We start from the raw sequence: 21,353 nt of genomic DNA, 5'->3' as shown, positions 1-21,353 counted from the left end.
AGAAGATTCAAGGTCATCGCAGGAGCATAAGTGGAAGGCATTTTGCGGCCTATTCGACCAGTTTCAAGGGTGGTAGCGTTTTATCAGTAGTATTTAGGTAGTAAGTAGCAGAGGGGAGCATGTAAAGAAGATGGTTCTATTTTAAGCTACTGGAGACACTGGAAAGTGTTAATCAGCTTAAACACAGACTGGTCCTCTGTCTGTTTAAATTAGGCTTCCCAACATTAGACTCGGTGAAGCTGAATTGTTTAGGATTCCCTCTACGATTGGCCGTTTAAAAAATGCTCTTGTTCTTCCAGGGGCACCTGTCCACTTGGGCACTTCCTCATTCCCATCGCTACAAATATGTCCAGTGTTTTCTTAATCTCCTCACTCAGCTTTCTTTTCATTCCCACCTGCAGAATCAGTAAGTTTAGTGGTTGCTGTGCCTTTGTGAACATCAAAGCCAGGTTATTACTCGCCCTAAAACAAAGCTGTCCTAATGTCTCCATGCAGAAAATCTTGAGTAACAGATGGCTGCCCAGAAAGAAGTGCCTACACTTTACCGGGCCTTGCAAGCCTCTCCTGTAGAACTTCGGCTCCAGGCTAACCTGACTTCCAAAACTCCTCTGATTCCACTCTCCTTCCTCTGAAAACAATTACCAGGGCCTTCCAACCTGGATCCACAAAGCCTTCTCACAACTACAGCCCACAGCGACCTTCCCAGTCCTGAACTCCTCAAGATGTATTGCTATTACACCTCATTTGACAATCATATACTGCCTTGAGATATAAAAATTGAATCTTGAGTCTTGGCACATCTCTCTGCCCCTTTGCCTCCTAGTGGGGGCTAACAGAGTACCTGGAAGGTGCTCAACGGTTACTGAAAAATGAGTAAATACAGTAATAGGCGAAAGAACGCTTTGTCATGTGTTTCTCAAAGTTAGGGTCTGAAAACTACCTGCATTGCAGTCATCTGAGAAACTGTTTCACAATGCAGATTTCTGGGCTCCAGTTTAGACCTAGGCAAGGCCCAGAAATGTGCATTCTAGCCAGAGCCTCAGGTGAATCTTAGGCTTGCTAAGGTTTAAAAACTACTCTAAATAAAAGTAAAAGAAACTCTTGATTTTGCTCATGTCTCTGCAATTGGAGAGACATGTTTCTCCAATTGAGGTAGTGGGTGATTTCAAGTAGAACTCCACTATTCACCACCATATGCGTAGTAGGAAAATCCTCCCACCTGTTAATTGCATGAAACTTGAACAGAAACGCTAAATGAGGCTGCCAATATCGTTAGTGCATAAAAGGGAGGCCACTGAAATCAGGAGGAACTACTACAACGAATGTTTCATACCCAATGAAGCTCGTCATATAGAAACATCTTCATTTGCTTATTGTAGTTCTGTTGTCTTTATTTTCACAGTTAACCTCTATTTTGCCAAGGAAGACTGATTTTATAGTCTTAATCAAGCAATGATTTATATAAAAGTTCTCTTCAAAATAAATTTAAGTAAAAAAGAACATAGAGAGGGTGAGAAACAATAACCAAGATGGCAGAAAGATGTGGTCAAAACCATGACGGAAGTGTATGAATGACAGAGCTCAGAGATTATTTGCTAAGGAAAAAGACGGGTGAATGGTGATTTACTGGTTTAAAATTTGTGAAGAGTTAAGAGAAGAAGAATGCTGGTGGATTATCCTTCAACTCTAGAGAAGACAGAACTAGAGACTGTCACATGTTCTTTATTTACAAGCTGATTCATTGATGGATGTGTTAACTTCACTGTAGTAATCATTTCAGTGTACATATATATATATAACAAATCATCACATTGTACCTTTAAATACATACAATTTTATTTGTCAATTATACCTCAGTAAAACTGGAAAAAGAAAAGCTGCCTCAAAGAATCATTAAGCACTAGAACTGGCTTTTGGATAGAAGTCTTTCTGCTTCTTGGAGATTTTAAGAATAAACCATCGTCTTCATTAAAATCAGAGCATAGCATAGAGTTGGAGACTTAAAGATCTTATAATCAAGGGCTTTATTTTATAGATGAGGACACTGAGACTCAAAACAGGGAAATGAGTGTTTAGCCTAAGTAACAAAGCTAGTTAACCCAAAGTTGGGATCAGAATACAAATCTCCTGCTACTGGTGTTTGTGTTATGTCCAGTGAACTGAATTAGAGGACTCTTTAAATTACCTGACAGTCTGCAGATTTCTAGTTATTCAAATACCACACCCTGACTGAGGTGGAATTCTGGGACCACAGTGAAAAAATCACATAGCTTAGATCATATGGTTTCCTCCACACAGCCTAGGTTCTTTATAATTTCACCTTGAGTTTTAGAGTTGAAGGAAACCAAAGGAATTGGAAATGTGGGCTGAGTGAATCATTCGTAAGTAAAAATAGTTTATTTAACAGAGGTGTTAAAATGAAAAGTTTTACTCCACTCTCCCGGAAGTGGAAAACTATACAACTTGATTTTGAAGGATTTAGAAAATGGCCTATTTAATATATCTAACCCAAAAGTCTACAACTTCAAGATATCTAAGAAAAGGATTAAAGATACTAGGTTTGAAATTTGCATTCAATGGAACAATAAATGTGCTAAAAGAACATTTTTTATTTTAAAAAAACAAAACTAATGTGTGTTGAAATTAAGTAGAAGTGAATTAACTAAAAAACAGATCTTGAATTTTGGAGGCTGATCCTTTGATAGCACAGCTGAGAAATTTTTCACGAAAATTTTAATAGAGGTTATCAGAAACCCATTAGGATCTCAATGGCACATAAGTAAGATTCCTCTGCAGTTCCCACGAAATTCTAATTTAAGTTTTGTTAAGTACGATGCTAAAGTATCTACAACGAGGTGGCTTCTTTTGTAGATATTGAGAATGCTGCTTCCCTATAGTAACCTATTTTCAGCAGAAATATTTAACATGTTTTTAGGAAAATGAATACCTCATGCATCAATCATTATGACTCCCCAATCCATCTGGCCCCAGTCATGTGATCACATTTCCTCCTGCCAGGGATTGATTTGGAGTAGGCATGGCATCAGTCAGGATTAGGTTCTCCAGAAGTTAATGAAAACCCAAATTAACAGTGAATTAAACACAGGTTTTATTTTCTCACATATCTGGAGGTAGGAAGTCCAGTGCTTATCAGGGCAGGTCCCTGAAGTCATCAGAGACCCAGGCTTCTTTCATTCCAGCAGCTCTTTGAATATGCCCTTCTCCTCATGGTCCAAGATGAACGTGAAAGCTTCTACCATCTTGTTTGCATTCCAGAAATCAGAATGGAAGAAGAGAGATAAAAAAGGATGCTGCCTCCCTTTTAAAGATACTTCCCAGAAGTTCTATTGATAAATACATTTTTACTTTACGTTGACTAGAACATAGTCGTATGGCCAAATACAGATGCAAGGGAAGCAAGAAAATACAGTTTTTTAGTTGACTAGCCAAATGCCCAGATAAAAATCAGGATAATATAACTATTAGGTTGGTGCAAAAATAATTGCGGTTTTTGCAATTCTTTTTAACCTTTTAAACTAAAATTTCTTTTGCACCAACCTAATATAATAAGTGAGGAGAATGGATATTCAGAAGCAACTAGAAGTCTCCGACATGGCATAAAATCCAATTCTGACAATAATGGGTTGTAGGAACCTCTGCGATGGTATTTCTGAGAAAGATTTCTCTTATTCTAAGAAAGGAGACATGGGAAAAGAAGGTCCTTTCAGCCTTTATATACTTCAGGGCATGGATATGACGATTCCTGGAACTCCAACAGTCTTGCTACCAGTCTGAAGATGGAAGCAACAGATGGAGTTGGGCAGAGCCCAGAGAAGTGCAAGGAAAGGGAGCCTAGCATGTCATTCTTGGCACCAGCCCTACCTCTGGCCATTCTGATATTAGAGATAACAAACTTCCCTATTGTTTAAACAAGACTGAGTCAGAGTTTTGTTTTACTTGCAGCCAAGGGTCTCCATTTTAAGGGGCTATCATTTCAAAATTTTGTTAACTTCCACCAGAGTGCTATGATCATAATAGGTTTTGAACACTTCTTAGGACCCATTGTTCTATATTTTTGTATTGTTCTTATTAACACAAAGTGAAATAATGTTAAGGGAGTAGACTTGGGGGTGAAAAAGCCCAGATTAGCCAAGAGTTAGCTCCAGAGCCTTGATAATTTAAGACCTTCTGGATTAGATCACACTTGAAATTCATTCTATCAGCAGACTTTTGAGTTACAAGAGCCAATAAATTTCTTTTATTACGTAAGCCAGTTTGAATTGGATTTTCAGTTATTTCTGCTAAAACCACCTCAAGTGCAGGATTCTCAAACTTGAATGAACATACAAATCACCTGAGGATCTTGTTAAACTGTAGATTCTGATTCAGCAGCCAAGGTCTACATGTTCACCAGCTCCTAAGCCATGCTGCTGCTGGTCCATCAATGACACTGTATAGCAAAGTTCTGCTACTGAATGCCAGGGTTTTCCACCTGTGCGTTGCTACCTGACTTTGACCACAGAGATGGCCAGGTGGGGATGGGCTTGGAGGGCCTAGCTGTGGAGACACCCCAGAGCTGAAGGCCCAGCTCCAGAGAGAAGTCTAAGACGGGGGTGAATACTGATTCCATAAGTTAGAACCAGACCGTGGGCCATAGTTCTCGTAGCAGACCACAGAAAACCAGGAACAGAAGACAGGAGATTTTAGAAAAAGGAAAATACTCTAAGCCCAGCCCTTCCAGAAAGCAGAACCTGGGCAAAGATTACAGTGCCGACACTTTATAGGAGAAATGCAAACACAAGGTGAGAGAAAAGAGGTGAAGCAAGGAAGTGAATCAGAATCTGCATTTTCACAAGATCGCTGGATGACTCACGTGCACACGGGCTGTTCTAAGCCACCGTATGCTTTAAATAAAAGCTGTTTTTTTTTCTTTGTGACTGAGTTATTGAGCTTCAACCTTGTGTTGATTTGGTGCAGAGCAGAGACTTCACTCCAAGAGGCAAGAGGCAAGGGGGTAGGAATACAAGAGTCCTCCAAAATACACCTACTCTGGGCACAACACAATGATCTCAGTAAACGCGCATCCTAAATCAGGGAGGGCTTCTTTACCTACGTTCAAACCTTTCATTGTTTTACTCATTATGACTCTAGTAACAGTATTAGAGATCTTACAATAGGAAATGGAAAAAGATGTAGCCTTTCTAGAGAATTTTTAAAAATCTACAAGATGTACAAGGCTGATAATCCATATGTCCCTAATCACCAATTCCAAGTTCTATTGTGATAAGGATGTTTTTGCAGTTATTTCCTAGTATTTTTACATTCTGTCCTGAAAATGAAAATGAAGCACATTGACATCCTACACATTTTCTTCATCTAAGAAAGAAATCTTACTTAGACATGTTAAAAATAGAAGATATAATCCTACTTCTTACCAGTCACACGTGGAATTCCAAAGACTGTCTCAACAGTTAACAATAGTTATCTCTGGGAAGCGTGGCTACATGATGTTTTTTAATTACACCTTAGGCACATGTTAATTTTTTAATTTTAAAAACTAGCTTTAATTTTTTAAAAATTTGCCTTCACTCTGATTTTGGTAATATAATTATTGTTCAAGCTTTAAGAGACCACCTTCCTGACAATTTGTGCCAATTTTTGTCTTGTGTAGTTGAGGAGATAGCTGAATGCGAAGAGACATTATATATTGTTTTCATGTTTTCTTAGAGAGCTGACACTGTGTTTAGCAGTGATTGATAGAATAACTGTTCACTCTCTCTGCAATTTGTTGAAAAGATGACTGACATAGTTCTAAATGTTCTAAAGAATAATAGCCCTCTGATATGGAAGGAGATAAAGGACTGTCATTTAACAAGATGGGCTACACAACAGTTTGAATCCATTCTACAAGAATTATGCCTAATTTTATCATGGAATAAGGAAGAATTGGGGTGAAACAGTCAGAAAGGGGGTGACAGCAAGAATGCATCACCATGTTCCTTTTAAAGTTTAGTTGATGAATGAATATTATTAATAATTGTGTGAAATTGCTATATCTCAAATATGAAGAACAATGAAATGTACAAAGTACGAAAGGATCATCCAACAAATCTATAAACATGTGAAAGATGGGCTGTCATCTCTAAAACATGGATTTTGGTATTACTTGTAATAACGACGAGGAGGGGAAATGCAGTCAGAAAACACTCCATTTCTAAGTGGCTTCTTAGATTCTTCTTTTCTTATTTAAACTGTACCATTTTAAGGGAAACTTAATGTGCTTACTTGTGACTTATTCAAACATAAACGTTGTTCTTCCCCCTTACTTCCTCTCCTTCCTTCTCTTCACCCCTTATTCTCTTCCCCCTTCATTCCCTTTCCCCTCCGTTCCTAAACAATTCCATCCTAAAACCATCAGGTGGGGCAAAGAAAGGTAAGAATCTGTACAGGTGGGGTTGAGGGCAGGGTGTTGGCCAAAATTTGGATTTCAGAGCCCAAGCAGGGTGAAGAGGTTGTTCATGGATGGGGTAGGGGGGTGTCACCCAGCATGAGGTGTCAGAGTCCAATCAGGGTGAGTAGGGGCATCCCTGAGGGTAGTAGGTGGGGGTGGTTTTCCAGCGTGGGATATCACATTTCAGGTGGCTTGGGGAGAGCATCTGCAACAGGGGAGGAAATGGCAGACTGGCTACTTACCTGGGGACTGATGAGTTAAGTTAGTATCTTTAGAATAATGTGAGCTAGAGTTTCTCAATGGCAGTCAAGGGTGTCACAAGAGAAAAACCTAAAATAAACTCTGTAGTGTTAGATTGGAATTGGATATATTGGTATAAATTTACATTTTTCATTAGCTAGATGATAGGTAGAGAACAGATAGACAGAAATCAGTAAATGTGTACATGCATATATTCCATAGCTCTGTCTACTGAAAGCCTGGGAGCAGCAATCCCCCCAATACAAATTAACACGCCTGAAACAGGAAAAGAACAAGATGAGCCTGGAACATCTCGTAGTGCCAGAAAACAGGAACATGATCCAAGTATGCTGGGGACATGTCAGAAGGACAAGGGAGCCAGTACGAAGTGGCTCCCAACTGACCAAATCTGGGATAATTTGATCATCAAATTATGCTCAAATAAACAAGGACAATAAAGGATTATGAACTGTTAAAAGATAAACTGAGACATCTTAAAATTTAAAGAATTTACTTGAACAAAAATCTATTCAAATCAGGCAGTGCCAAACGAAAGTGGTTAGAAGAGCTCCACTGTGGAAAAACTTATAGAGAAAAGGGCAGAAACAGAGTAAGGAAACTATTGACTGGCTATAACTTAAAGCGTGACTGGCTATTTGTGATTGGTTGTCCTTAGTTTTCATTTTCATAACCTTGAGGTATTTATGGGTTTAGAATTTGGTTTCCTTCACTAGGCTGCCATGGCATTAGAGCCACCTCAGTCTAATAACCTTTTTGTTTAATTAATTTAACAAACCTATTAAATAAAGCAGAAAACCATAGAAATATATAAAGTTTGAGGCAGAACAGGTTATCTAGGTAGTTGCAAGCACCACCCCACAAAATACTTACTAAGCCCGGGATACACCACTGAAAACAAGGGATCAAAGTGAATATCATCTGTAAGGGGACAAATGCAAATTATAGGATACAATCACTTCCCAGAATGATAACTTTAATCTCATCATGAGGAAACACCTGACAAATTCAGTTAAGGATATTGTACAAAATAACTGGACGGTTATCTTTGAAAGTGTTGAGGTCATGAAAGCCACTGAAAGACTGAGAAACTGTTCTAGGCAGAAGGAGACTAAAGAAATGTGACAGCTAAATGCTCCTTGTGATCATGACCTGGATACTTTGCTATAAAACTTGTTATTGTGTCAACTGAATGAACTTGAATGGGTCTGATGATTAGGTGGTTGTGATGTATCGAGGTTAATTTCCTGATTTTTATTGTTGTCCTGCGGTTATGTAGGAGAATGTTCTTGTTTATAGAAAATACATACTGAAGTATTGGGGGATTGTGGGGCATCAGATAAGCAATTACTCTCAATGGTTCAGAAAAGTTATTTGTATGGTACTCCCAACTTTTCTGTAAATTTGTGATTGTTTCAAGATGAAAAATATTTTTAAAAATATAAATATTAGCAGAATGACTAGTGTTTCAGAAGCCTCATAAATATTTGTCTTTTTTCCCCATAAAAGGAACTATCATGTCCGATCGTGCTAAGAGCAAACTTTAAATAGTGACATGGACGGATTTAAACACTGAATTATCAGAAGATGTAAGGGCTTTAGATTAGATTACATTTTTCTCCTCTACTGCAAACCCATAGAGTAAGTTACTGAACTTATTAACCTTCTGTGCTATGAATTCTCCAAAACTGGCTAAAAATAAGCTGTAGTCAAACATGATGGAAAATTATATTTCCACCTCTTAAATGACTATCTTTTTTCCTTAATAGAAATCTTCCACTAACTGGAAAAAATAATTACTAAAATATTTTTTTTCCTAGCTATCATACGATTTTATTTCATACGGAAATTGATGGCAGGGAATAATATCTATTACATAGTTTCATTAAAAATGTACACAGACTTCATGAAATTCTTTGTGAATTTCATGAACAGCACTTAGCCATTTAAAAAGAAACCTGTAACAGATATTTGTGTGTGTGGCAGATTTTTAATGTCCAACTGCTTCCATGTGTTTTGTACACAGATTCATTTTTTTCTTTCAGAAACACAGTGAAAGCCACGAGAGAGAATATCTGAAGCAATTCATTGAAATCTTGGCAGCTCGGCCCCCAGCTCCCTCTTTCCCTCAAAGCTGCCTTCACTGAAGCTGACCCCTCTCCCAGCAAGTCCCCCCACAGAAGACCTATTGTCACTGCCTCTGGAGGGGCAATTCCTGGAGGAACCGCTTCAGCCAACCTAGGGTCTTGAATAAACAAAAACTATGCAAATAAATTACCATCTTGAAAGCACTGGGTTCGTGTGTTCTTTTGAATGATGCTAGGAAAACCCATTCGATTAAAATGAAATATTTTGTTCTATGACGCAAGGTTCCAATTCAGAGGATTCTGGTGTCCCTCCGGCGAGTGTCAGTTGTGGGAGAAAGGGAAATGACAGGCTCTCTATCTTTCAGCTATTGAATCAGAGGAACCTTCTTGGACAAGATTTTACACTGAAAATGCGCTGTAGATGCTCTAAAATGAAAGATGTTCCTCCTTGCTAAGGACGTTGAATTTCCTGCCTTTTTCACCTCTTTTCGACTCCGAATTTTTTTTCAGCTGCTCTCTCTGCCGCTTGGCTTTAGTAATTAGGGCTGGGAATTTCCTGATTCCAGGATTCCAGGGCAGCCTTGCCCCGCCCCCTCCAGTTTCCTCCAAGTGGCTCTATCTCTTTGGTGTCTTTGTTCTCACACAAAACAGTCCCTGCAAGCATTGATCAAAGTTCTATGAATACACACTGACTCATTAGCTACTTAAAGATCTTCTTCATTAAGTAGCTTCTTTTTAAATTTTGGTGGTGGTTTATTTTTTATCTTTTCATAAATCACAATATACAAAGGGAACATGACTTGACCTGAGGTACAAAAAAATCCTTATCATAGAAAATCTTTTTGGAAAAGATTTTCCTGTGCCCCGCCTCCCAAAAGCAAGCCTCTGAACCTTTTCTCTGTGTGCATTCTAATAATATAGACTGCGTCAGAGAAGTAGAAACCAGCCCAGCGCATTCAAAAGAGGATCAAAGAGCAGTTACAAAATAGTCATGGGGATGTAAACTACAGCACAGGGAATATAATCTATGTTATAATAACTACGCGTGGTGTCAGGTGGGTACTAGACTTATTAGGGGATCACTTTGTAAATTATATAAACGTCTAACCACTATGCTGTACACCTGAAGCTAATATTGAATGTCAACTATAATTGAAAAAATTCTTTAAAATTAAAAACAAACAAACCCGAAAGCAGATCCAAGCAGTTAAATCACCAAAATGACTATGCATCAGCCCTCTTAAAACCTGTTATTTTCTGGAAATAATTTAATCTGTGGAACTATTGAGATTTGTAGGTGATTTTTAAAAAAATTTTATTGAGGGTTCCATTGATGTTCTCCCTCACATTCATTTAACTTTTTTGAAATATTTAATTTTAACCTTCTTCAATCTCAAGAATCCAAACCTTTTCCAAATTTTGGGCTTACCGCCTCCATCACAGAATTTTTCTTTAAAAATACAATCTGTATCTATGTCATTTTAGTCAAGACTGGTCTCTGGGTCTCCTGAAGGAGGGACTACGGAGACAAGTGAGGGCCAGTGGGAAAGAGATCTCTTTCTCTCTACAGCGTGGAATCAGAATACGGCCAGAATCCTTACTACTAATGGCAGCCTGAAGCCTGTAATGTGTCACCTTTCCCTTTAGGGCCTCCAGCTTTCCAAATGTCCATCTAATCTGTGTCCCCCCTGGGAGAAGATAATACCGTTCCCTGTGTAGGTGTTCTTTGATAAAATCAAAACCTTGTTGCTTAAGAAAAAAGCCTGATATCAACACCAGGTTGGCCAAACGTTCAGTTGAGTCTCAAGAGGGTAAAGAATTTCAAGTATTAAAAAAAAAACCAAAAAACTAGCAAAGCAAAAGGGTGATGTACTCAGGATTTCACTGACAGTTAAGAAACCCGAATTCTTGTCACAACCCTGGCATCCTGTGGCTGTGTGACTTTGAGCAAGTCACTCAAACTTTCTGGACTTTGGTTCCTTGTTTGTAAATTAAAAGCAGTTGGACTACGATTCCCCAAAGTCCCTTTTAGTTATAAACAGTTCTGTGATTCTTAACTATAGTAGCAATAAGATAATCTAAAAAAAGATATCCACCCATCAACCTTTATCACCAAGTCCATATATGGAATTAGGAGAAATATTGCAAATCTAGTAACCAAGGAAACACGAAAATTTTTAACAGTGGAAGACATCCTGTATAGCAGGATAAGACACATTCTACAAAGCAAACCAGGAACATGGAACTGACGATTAAGGAATATTAGGGAATTTTTAAAAATAGCAGTTCAGGGCCGGCCTGCTGGCTCAGGCAGTTGGAGCTCCATGCTCCTAACTCTGAAGGCTGCCAGATCGATTCCCACATGGGCCAGTGGGCTCTCAACCACAAGGTTGTTAGTTCAATTCCTCGAGTCCCGCAAGGGATGGTGGGCAGCGCCGTCCTCTCAACCACAAGGTTGCCGGTTCGACTCCCGCAAGGGATGGTGGGCTGCGCCCCCTGCAACTAGTAATGGCTACTGGACCTGGAACTTAGCTGTGCCCTCCACAACTAAGACTGAAAGGCCTTGGAAAAAGGCCTGGAACTACACACTGTTCCCCAATAAAGTCCTGTTCCCCTTCCCCAATAAAATCTTTAAAAAAAAAAAATAGCAGTTCACTGGGGTAGCCGGTGAGCTCAGTTGGTTAGAGCGTGGTGCTAATAACACCAAGGTTGCTGGTTTGATCCCCAAATGAGCCACTATGAGCTGCGCCCTCCTTTAATAAATAAATAAATAGCAGTTCAATTCTACTCCCCAATTCCCTCTTAAAAAGGAAACCATAGGTTTACCCGCAGACCACTGGATATATGCCTGAGAGTGCCTGAAGGGCAATATAAACCCTTCTAAGATTCAAGCAGTGTTGCTAATTTTTGCTTTAAAATGTCTTAGTTATGATTTCTTTCAGTGTTAGAAAAATACTACCTCTCCGCGTATTGATTATATAGACTCCAAATAAACCAACCCTTCTGTCCTCTGTCCCTCAGAAGTTTCAGTGTGTGTAGCTGAATAATCACTTCATAAAAAGACTGATGTTGGAATAAAGACCCAGACGTCTCAGGAGACTGAGTCCACTTAGTTTCCTTTTTCTCTTTCATATATTTTACACATTAATTTTAAACCACAGGTGAAAATTAAAGCCTGATCTCTTCCCGTCTCTCTTTGATGCTGCAAAGATCAAAAGCTTCCTAAGGGAAGGCTTCTTTCTGGGAATATTGCTTCCGCATAGGATCAGTCCCCAAATCTGACGGCTGAGACTGTGTGAGCATGACTGACACGCTCGGTGGGCCCCAGGAAGCCAGCACACAGTCAGGCACTCTCCAACGAGGAGTGGGGCGCGGATGGGGTTCCAGCTGGGAGCCAGGTCACCAACAGCTGGAACTGGGGGGCGGGGAGACATACATCATAATCACATCCTAAATGTCTAAGTGAAAGACGACTTCTATTTCCAGGAGTTGCCTTTTGTCTGAGGAGAGGGAGAAAGGAGTGAGGCTGGACACTGGGTAGTTATGGTTAGCTAAGGTGCAATTAGAATTCTGCTTGGAATCAGAATCTCGCAGGCCAATGGGTAAGGCAGGGACTGGCCCGGCGATCCTCTGGACCATCCCTAGCATATTTGTCACCTTCACTTTTTCACCGCTCCCAGTGTTCACTGAAGAGCATGCTGGACACAGGGAGGTCAAGAGGAAAAGAGGAAAAGAACTGTGAGAGCCCCGGGGTTGTAGAGACGAGAGAAGGGAAAGGTAGGGATCGATCCTGCTTCAAGGCCTTCTCGTCCCTCTTCCACGTATCTTGGGCCCCTCCTCCAGCTCTGTAAGAGAATGTTCTAAGAGCAACAGAGGAAAGCTTTGCTTTCATGGCACACAGTGTTAACCGCAAGTGGGAGTATCTCCCATTAGAGCATTTATCTGGAATGAGTTCTGAATCCCAGAGGGGAATAATTCCCCTCCCAAAGTACAAGTCCTGAGCTGGCTCAGACAGAGGAGCACCCCCTCAAAAGTCAGAGGGATGAGCTCTGAGCTCTGTGATCGGCCACTACCCACACAGCCCCCAGGGTGCCCAGCCCAGCCCCACCTCCCAGGACCCTTGAAATTCCAGTTGTAAGAGGCACCCTTTAGAATGTATGGGAACGTCCTGGAAGACTTGTTAAAACAGATTGCTGGGCTCCACCCCAGGAGTTTCTGATTTGCATTTCTAAGTTCTCAGGTGATGCTGAAGTTGCTGCTCTGGTGAACACACTTCAGAACCATTATTTCAGCACATTGCAGGAATTCCCAAAATTTGTTGTTCATTTTCCTAATGGGAGGTCAGAAATGAGTGCTGTGGAACAGAAGAAAATAGGAACCATTTCATTCTGGATTTCTGGGTTTCTGTGTATTTGCTATACTTTTCCTCACTGTTTCCCACGTTGCTGATACAATTTTAGCACTGTTAATGCAATCTGAAAAACTTTCAGGAAACAACTGTTGCCTTGCTCCTTGAAAGACAATGCAAATTTAATAACAGGAAAAGTGATATTTTGGAAGAAACTAGTGTTTCCAATATATCTGTGATAGCTGTGCCTCTTTCATAATTGACAGTTTGACATTATAGGGGTCAAGTCAATTGACTTTTGATTTTCTTTCAAATCTTTAGGAAAACTTGTCAATTAAAAAGATTCAGGTGATCTGCCAAGATATTCACAGGAACTTTTTTAAAAAAACAGAAACAGGCATTTCTGACCTGAAGAAATCTTTTTAAACTCAGGTGATCAATTTTGATCATAAGCCAGAAAAATATCAGAGACTGCACAGGTGAGCTCAGGATTACCGCTTACTCCACGTCATTTCTTCAGCTCATTTCCTTTAGCGCCAAGCCTCAATACATGAGGTAAAAGAAAATGGATGATTTAAAACCTACATTGGTGGCTGATTATCCATTCTCCAAACTCCCTCCTCTTAGACATACACACTGTCACGCGGGGTGTCATGCGGGGTCTCAGCTCCCGCTCCCCACATAAGAATGCAGAACATGGTGAGGCCAAAAAGGAACACCCACGGAGCCATAGATAGGGGAGTCATACCACTATAGTCTCACTGGTGGCTGGGTTGGAGACACAGGAAGCAGGATCCACACGATCTGCAACCTGCCGTCTACTTCTCTGCCAACCAACCCCACTTGCTAACAGCAATCCGCACTTGCTAGCTCAGCCACCACCTTCTTTCTAGCCCTCATTTGCTGCTAGTGTAGACACGGCAGTTATATTAGTGGCCAGTGGCTCACTGGTTACAGCAGACGGCCAACTAGCCACAGCTGATGGCCATCCAATCACAGTTGATAGTCACTGACTACCCAAATGAGCACCTTTCCACGTGAGGGCGAGAGCCTGGAAATTGCACTCCTGGCTCTGTCCCCCTACACACTTTGGAGAAAACTCATTCAATATATTGATGACTGGAATTAAGATTTGCAAGGACCACTGCAATGACAATATATTTTCTTGTAATTATACTTCTGCACACTCAAAGAGTTTTATAGACTTTTAAAATGAATCTCTGTAACATCCCTCTGAGGCAAATGAGAACAGGTGTAATTGTCCACAGATGGACAGGCAGAAACAAGGAGGGGACTGAATCAGCCAAGAAGGAAACACAGCTAAGTGCCCAAATAAGTTTAATACAATCTGCCTCTATGATCAATGCCATTTTCCTGTGATTCATGAAAATGTATTGTGGGAAACTCTGAAGGCATTATTTTATCATTCTTTACCGATGTCCCAAACTCTGTGGAGACATCTAAATAGAGGACACGATGAGACTGGTAAATATGGGCAGCCAAAGAGCAGTCTATGGAAACCAAAATAGGTTTTTCTGTATGGATAATACGATCAAGGTCCTTCAGTGCGGATTCCACCAGTACCTGATCAGCGGGCACCGTGCTGTTATTTGGATAAAAGCACACAGAGTGGGTAATATCAAACTAGTAAGACACAATTCTTAGACGCAAACTTCTAAAAGCACCCAACATTTGGGAAGTACTAAGCAACGGGGAATTTTTCTGAGTGACAACAGTTTTCAGTGCAACAGGCTTAGAAAATATGCCGTCTCTGGCCAGCAGGCAGAGGGCTGATGTGAGACATGAGCTCAGACTCTGGGAGAGGAGAATGCAACAGGCGCTATGCACCCTCTCTCACGTCATGCTATGTTTTGTTAAGAAGAGAGTCATACTACTAACACTGTGTCCTTTAGGCATTATTAGTTTTCATAACCTCACCTGTTAAGCAATGGACACTATGACCGGTCAGTAAACCAGAAGTCTGGAAGTCTCCAGGCTGCCGGCCTGCACGAGACCGCTCCTTACCGGCCTCGGAGGCCTCCCAGCGGCAGCAGCCCCCCCCCAGCTCCCCGGGGTTCTTGCTATTCCCGCCCCGCGCACACAAACCTCCCCCAAGCTCTCCTTCCCAGACGCCTCCGCCCCAGTGGTCCTGAGACTGCGGGAATGAAATGTGACAAAGCCCTCAGAGGGTGAAAGCCTCAAAGTACAAAGTTTTGGGGATTTCCTTTTCTGTGAGTGCTGCTCTTTACCAAGTGCATTAAGTTTTAAAGTATGAAATGCCTCCCCCCATTCGAGGGGGATGGCACAGAAGCAAACAAAATTCTCAAAAGAGGCAGAGATTATTAAATGTGTAGCCTGCTATTCTAAAAGGTGTTTGCCTTAAATTTCAAAAAGTAAGAATAAAGAAAGGGCCTTATCTATGCAGTGTTCCTTCTAATATTTTAAAATTGAGCAGGTAACATACTACATATACTATGAAGATTGAGTATATAAACGTATAAATAAGTATCCTGGGGAAGGCGAGTTATTGTTCTAATCAAATAAAACTTACAGCTTAGTTAATCAAACACTGTGCTGGAAGGTAATAAGAGTGAAGAGTGAAGTCACCATTGAAGTGACTGCAATGAGTGCTATTTGACACAGCTTAACCAACATTTTAGTTTTTATTTTACTTGTGTAGATTTTTTTCCCCTTTAATAGTTTTATCTTTTGCCGAAAAGAATATTGTCAATTTTCCATAATCCAATAAACTTTTCTGATTATCAGCATCAAATAGATATATTCATACTGGGAAGAGAGAAAAGAGTGCTGGGTCAAATTCCTTTTCACACAAAAATTTCTTTATTCCTCTCCCCAACTTATGTCCCTATTCCTCATATGTCTCATCTTTCCAGTCCTTGATATATGCAAGGTGAAAGTTTAAATTAAAAAAGCGTATTACAGTACAAAACACATTGGCATTAATCCCCCTCAAAATACTCCCCCTCACTTCGAACACACTTATCCCATCGTTCTTGCCACTTTCTAAAGCAGTTCTAGAAGTCCTTTTCCATGAGTATCTTTAGTTGCCCTGTCGTGGCTGCCTCGATGTCCTGAATCGATTCAAAACGTTTACCTTTCATGGTCATTTTGACTTTAGGGAAGAACCAGAAGTCGCAGGGTGCCAGATCCAGTGAATAAGGTGGATGAGGACACACCAAAATGTTTTTTATTTGACAGAAACTGCCGCACCAGAAGCAATGTGTGACACAGAGCATTGTCATGATGGAGGATGAAGTAAAGACACGAAAGAGGACTCCCAGAACTGCTTCAGAAAGTGGCAAGAACAATGGGATAAAGGTGTTCGAAGCGAGGGGGAGTATTTCAAAGGGGATTAATGGCAATGTGTCTTTTACTATAATAAATTTAAAAAAATTTAAACATCTCTCCTATTTTTTGATCACACCTTGTACATTGGCAATTGTTATTAAACTTAATAAATGAAAATAATTACCTAAAGAAAAAAAAAAGACTTCAGGCCCACCCAATGGATCTCCAGGTTTGGAAAAGCTGAGGAAATCTGTGTATTTAACAAGCAGCACAGGTAATTCTTATCAGGAAAATTCAGGAATTACTGTACAGGCACACCTTGTTTTACTGCACTTCATTTATTATGCTTCATAGATGTTGCATTTTTTACAAACTGAAGTCAAGAACCTCCACCACCAAAAGATTACAACTTGCTTTCTTTTGTTACTTGCTTTATTGGGATGGTCTGCAACCTCTCCAAGGTATGCGTGTACTATAGAGGCCAAATCTTCCAAGTCAAAATCAGAGCTCCTAGATCTTTTTACTGGTTAGTGAATTTATTAACAACAAAGATGTACTATGATATATTTACTTACCTCAAATACTTTCATAAATGAGGTGGAATACAAACAAATGGTTTAAAGATATAGACATTAAATTGCATTTTGGCTATTTTATAAAATTCCTTTTTGGTTTTTCCCGCGAGGAAGATTACTCTACCTGAAATGGGAACCATTCTGGCCAGGAGTTCTACCCTGAAAGGGGGTAAAGTTTGGGGGTGTAAATGGGGAAATGCAAACCAGAGTGCTGGCACAGAAAAAGGAAAGGAGACAAGATTGGATCCCAGGCTGGGAGGGGAAAGGGGAGTTCTGTGTTGGAATTAAGGAAGGGACCGGGGCTATGTTGGTGGTGGGGCAGTCACTGAGTACTCAGCATCTGCCACAGAATAGACCCTCAGTAGCTGCAGCTGTGGCAACTGCTGTATCCAAAATACTCTCTGGATACAGAATAAGATTAAAGAAGACAAACGCTGTCTTCAGTTTAAGTAACTCCCATAAAAACAAGCAAAGCAGATTTACCTTCAGAGCCAGCCAAGGTACATTTGTGTTTCAACATCAAGATAGGTTGTGCCCAAAGAAATGTCTATTCCTCTAGGTAAGAAGAGAAAAGATCGTTAGTACCTGCTCTGTGTCAAGTACTAGGAAGGGGCTTTCATGCGTGGGTCTAATATTCATTCAACAAATTCTTCAGTATCTGAGTTAGGTACTAACTTAGATAACTAAGCACTGAGTTAGGTACTAAGAATACAAAAAAAGGGATGATCTGTGCCTTCATGAAACTTACAATATGATGAAGATAGACATTTACAAATAGACATAAATGTGAGTTAGGCAGTGGGTTGAAAATTTGCAGTCACAGCCCAGATGTGCTGGAATGTGCCTTTATCTTCCCTTTCTGCTGGTGGAAGGAAAATTAACTGTCTAACCACTTGAAGATAACTCAGTCTCTTTCCGTTTAAAACTAGTAAATATTGACTCAAAGTCCTCCTCCTCCTCATTTCCCTGTCTCATGAGGATGAGCCGACTCCCCCAGGAAGCCATAACTACCCTCCAGCATCAGGGAGGAGGGGCTCCTGTAGTGTGTTGTCCACGTGCTCTGCGCTGGGTGACATCCATGCATCACCTGAGTTGTAGTTGATCACAAGTGGCGTGTGCTGTCCATTGCCGGTATCCATGGTCCCTGCCTTGTTTCAGCCTCAAGAGCCACACACACAAACTCTCCTGGTTCCCTGGACCTCTTGGTATTTTGCCACATCTCTCAAACCTCTCAAGGATTTAAAACTTCTCAGCATTTTCCCCTCACCACCCTGGCATGTGCAGGGTTCTATAATGCTGCCCTCAGCCCACCTGTCAGAACTCCCTCAGTCCTGGCTGCCCAGGTGTCCTACTGGCTGGGTACAATTGCAAACCTGAGATTCATCTAAGTAACTGGGTATTACAATGACCTCCTTTGGTGTTGCCCCAGGAGGTGCCAGGGTGCCAGGGGCGGCTTCTCAGCACCCATTAGCATCAAGGGTCTATTCTCACCTCCTCCGAAACTCCCCTTTTAGTCTATTTGGAGAACTGACTGACCATTGAGTTTTTACAAATCTATGAAATTGGGACAAATGTGGGACAAAGAAATAGCCTCAATCTCAGTTAAGAGAGGACTGAGTAAAGAGTAGCACATATACGAGATAAACCTGGCCCAGGAACTTAAGTTCTCCCCAGGGAAAGAGGAAGGAAGAATTAAATTTGACTTGGCGCTTAGTCACAAGAGAAAAAGTTCCAATGTGGAAATGATGAGCGTGAATTGTCAAGTTTATGTTTGCCCGTTCCCAGCTGAAAACCATGGTTTGTGTGTTATATAGACTTCAGTTATATACAAAGTTACATTCACGTACTCCTACTTTTCTGACTACTAATATGCATGAACATTTTCTTTAATGTTTAAAGCTGCCTTATAACTATATCACAGGCATATAAACAGCAAAATTGAGACTGTTTTGAGGGGAAAGCTACAAGTAAAAAAAAAAAATCTGTTTTCTTCAACAAATAAATTGGAAAGAGGAAAGAGAGAAACAATAAATAGATTAAGGAGAAATAATAACAATTGGTGGGACTGGACCTTGATTCAAAAGAAGAAACTGAAAAAGCTGATGTTTCTAAAACAATGGGAAAATTGAGTATCAACCGCCTGTTTAAGAAAGTTTAGTCATCATAATTGATTTTGTAGTTATTTTTTTTAATGTTTTTGTCTTCTAGAGAAATACGCTTCAATATGTAATGACAAAATGATCAGATGTCTGTAATGTTTACTTCAAAATAATAAGAAAGGGGGAGTAAATGAAGGGAGGGTAGGATAGAAATGGCCTTAGGTTGATGGGTATTGGGGCTCAGTGATGAATACATAAGGATTCATTGTACTATTCTTTCTACCTTTGTGCATATTCAAAATTCTCACAATTAAAAGTAAAAAAGAATAGCAAAAAACAAAGCCAACAATAAAATGAAATCTACCTTGTAATTCTATCCTTCATACATACTGTGTGTGACAAGTACTACGAGGCATACTGTGTCAGCGGAAAACGGCTGTAATTTTTCTTTCTGTCTAGGCATTAATGCATATGTACATTACATACATTTAGTCTTACGTACATTTACTGTCTATTGTCATTCAAGTGTCATTAAAGAGAGATGGGTTCCCCGGTTCCACGTTGCTTGCATCCACTGACATTTGTGTGTCTTCAAGTACGCAGCTCCTGTTTCTCACTTCTCACTCCAAATAGTGAGACTGTTGCCTGTAGAGTGGTGTTGTGAGAATCGATGGAGGAACATGAAAATAGTTTAGCATCATGCAGTATCATGGAAAAAGGTTGGAAACCTGGGCTGATTTTGATTTAAGATCTGGGCATTAGCACTGGTTCTGTCATTGCTTAGTCATGTGAAGTTGGACAAGTTGAATGAATTGTTTAACCTTGCTAGTCCTCAGTTACTTCACCTGTAAATAAAGTGCGAAGACTTGAAGCTCTACTACTCCATTACTCATTAAAGTTCATTCTAAAATACGTTAAAAGCCTATATAAAATATGTAACAGTATATTGCTTTTCTTCTCACAAAGGAGAACATGGTATATTCGAGTATAGCCTTAACAATGTAAGTTAAATATCATCTCCTTTTAATTTTTTTTGATAGAAAATGATTCTTAGTTGGTCTTCCATGAATAAAGAAAATAGTGCATTTAAATAATATTTAACCACAAGTGGCAGTGAAAGCTAAATCCATATCACATGTAAGACAATCAAGATTATGACCGGAGGTCAGAGATTATGAAATTATAAAAAACATAGAAATTAAATTGTTCCTATTAATTTCCATAAAAACTAAAAGAAATCAAAGAAATCTTAGTTAAAATAAAACTACAATGTAATAAATTAACATTGAAAGAGATTTTGATGATAGCAACATAACAAACAATATTAACAGTAACAGTAACAAATGTTTATTTCTCACTATGATATGGTGAACACGGTCCTAAGCAGTTTGCATGCATTGAACTTGTTTAATTTTCATAACAAACCTAGAGATGGTTATGGTTTTCCTCATCTCTAAGATGAGGACCTTTGCCAAAGGTCAAAGAGCCAGCTTATCTCTAAGGTGTTTTGAGAGGATCAGGTAATATTTGTGAAATAGTGTACATGAAAATACTTTATAAAGCGTTAAGTGTCAAATAAACAGAGGTTATTATGACTGGGGCACATTTTTAATGTCTTAAATATATTGAATATATGAGATGAAAAAGAATAATAAAATATTTCAGAACTTTGGAAAATCTTATTGTAAAAAAGACATAAGATGTATGTAATGAAATAATGGATTTAGGTAGCAGCCAAGAGCACAGGTGAAAAGCTGAGGGAGAACTTTACAATGGATGAATCAGGATAACAACTCTTAAACCCACTGATAAATGTTAACATCAAAATGAGAGATATCCAGATATATGTGTCTTCTGATGAAGGTATAAAACCCCATTCTATGATGAAAAATCAAACCTGAATCTGATCAAGATTCTAAATCTAATTCCAGTTTTTAGGAAATGCTGGGGACAGAGGTACACTAATCTGTTAAATGAACCATTTATTTTTCAGCCAAATCCAGAATGTGAATATCATTATAAGACAAATGTTTTGTTTTTTTCAATACATAAATTCCAAGATAAAAGGAGGGGAGAATTACAATTTTTAAAATATGTAAGAGGTATGTCTAAAATTTATTGCCTAGATTGTTTGGATCTTGAATTTGAACAAACCAATTGCTTTTAAAATATAGGGGAAACCTGAATATTAACTGGATTATTTAGTAATAATAGCGGATTATTGTT

At 39.6% G+C, this 21,353-nt stretch overlaps 1 protein-coding gene across 1 annotated transcript in view; it reads right to left on the bottom strand.

Annotated features, from left to right (window-relative positions):
- The window catches only part of GSAP (gamma-secretase activating protein), a 124,462-nt gene extending 104,701 nt beyond the window's left edge, over window positions 1-19,761 (bottom strand). Inside the window, exons 1-2 of the mRNA XM_033088713.1 lie at window positions 19,630-19,761; window positions 17,512-17,583 (exon numbers count right to left, since the gene is read on the bottom strand). Of these exons, the coding sequence (XP_032944604.1) occupies window positions 17,512-17,548 (37 nt within the window). The 5' untranslated portion in view covers window positions 17,549-17,583; window positions 19,630-19,761. The remainder of the gene's footprint in view (window positions 1-17,511; window positions 17,584-19,629) is intronic.
- Between the last annotated feature and the right edge of the window lie 1,592 nt (window positions 19,762-21,353).

This window comes from Rhinolophus ferrumequinum, chromosome 20, assembly GCF_004115265.2.
Source record: "Rhinolophus ferrumequinum isolate MPI-CBG mRhiFer1 chromosome 20, mRhiFer1_v1.p, whole genome shotgun sequence".
Lineage (NCBI taxonomy): Eukaryota > Metazoa > Chordata > Mammalia > Chiroptera > Rhinolophidae > Rhinolophus > Rhinolophus ferrumequinum.
The sequence above is the reverse complement of the archived record's forward strand: the minus strand, read 5'-3'. Positions and strand labels throughout refer to the sequence as shown.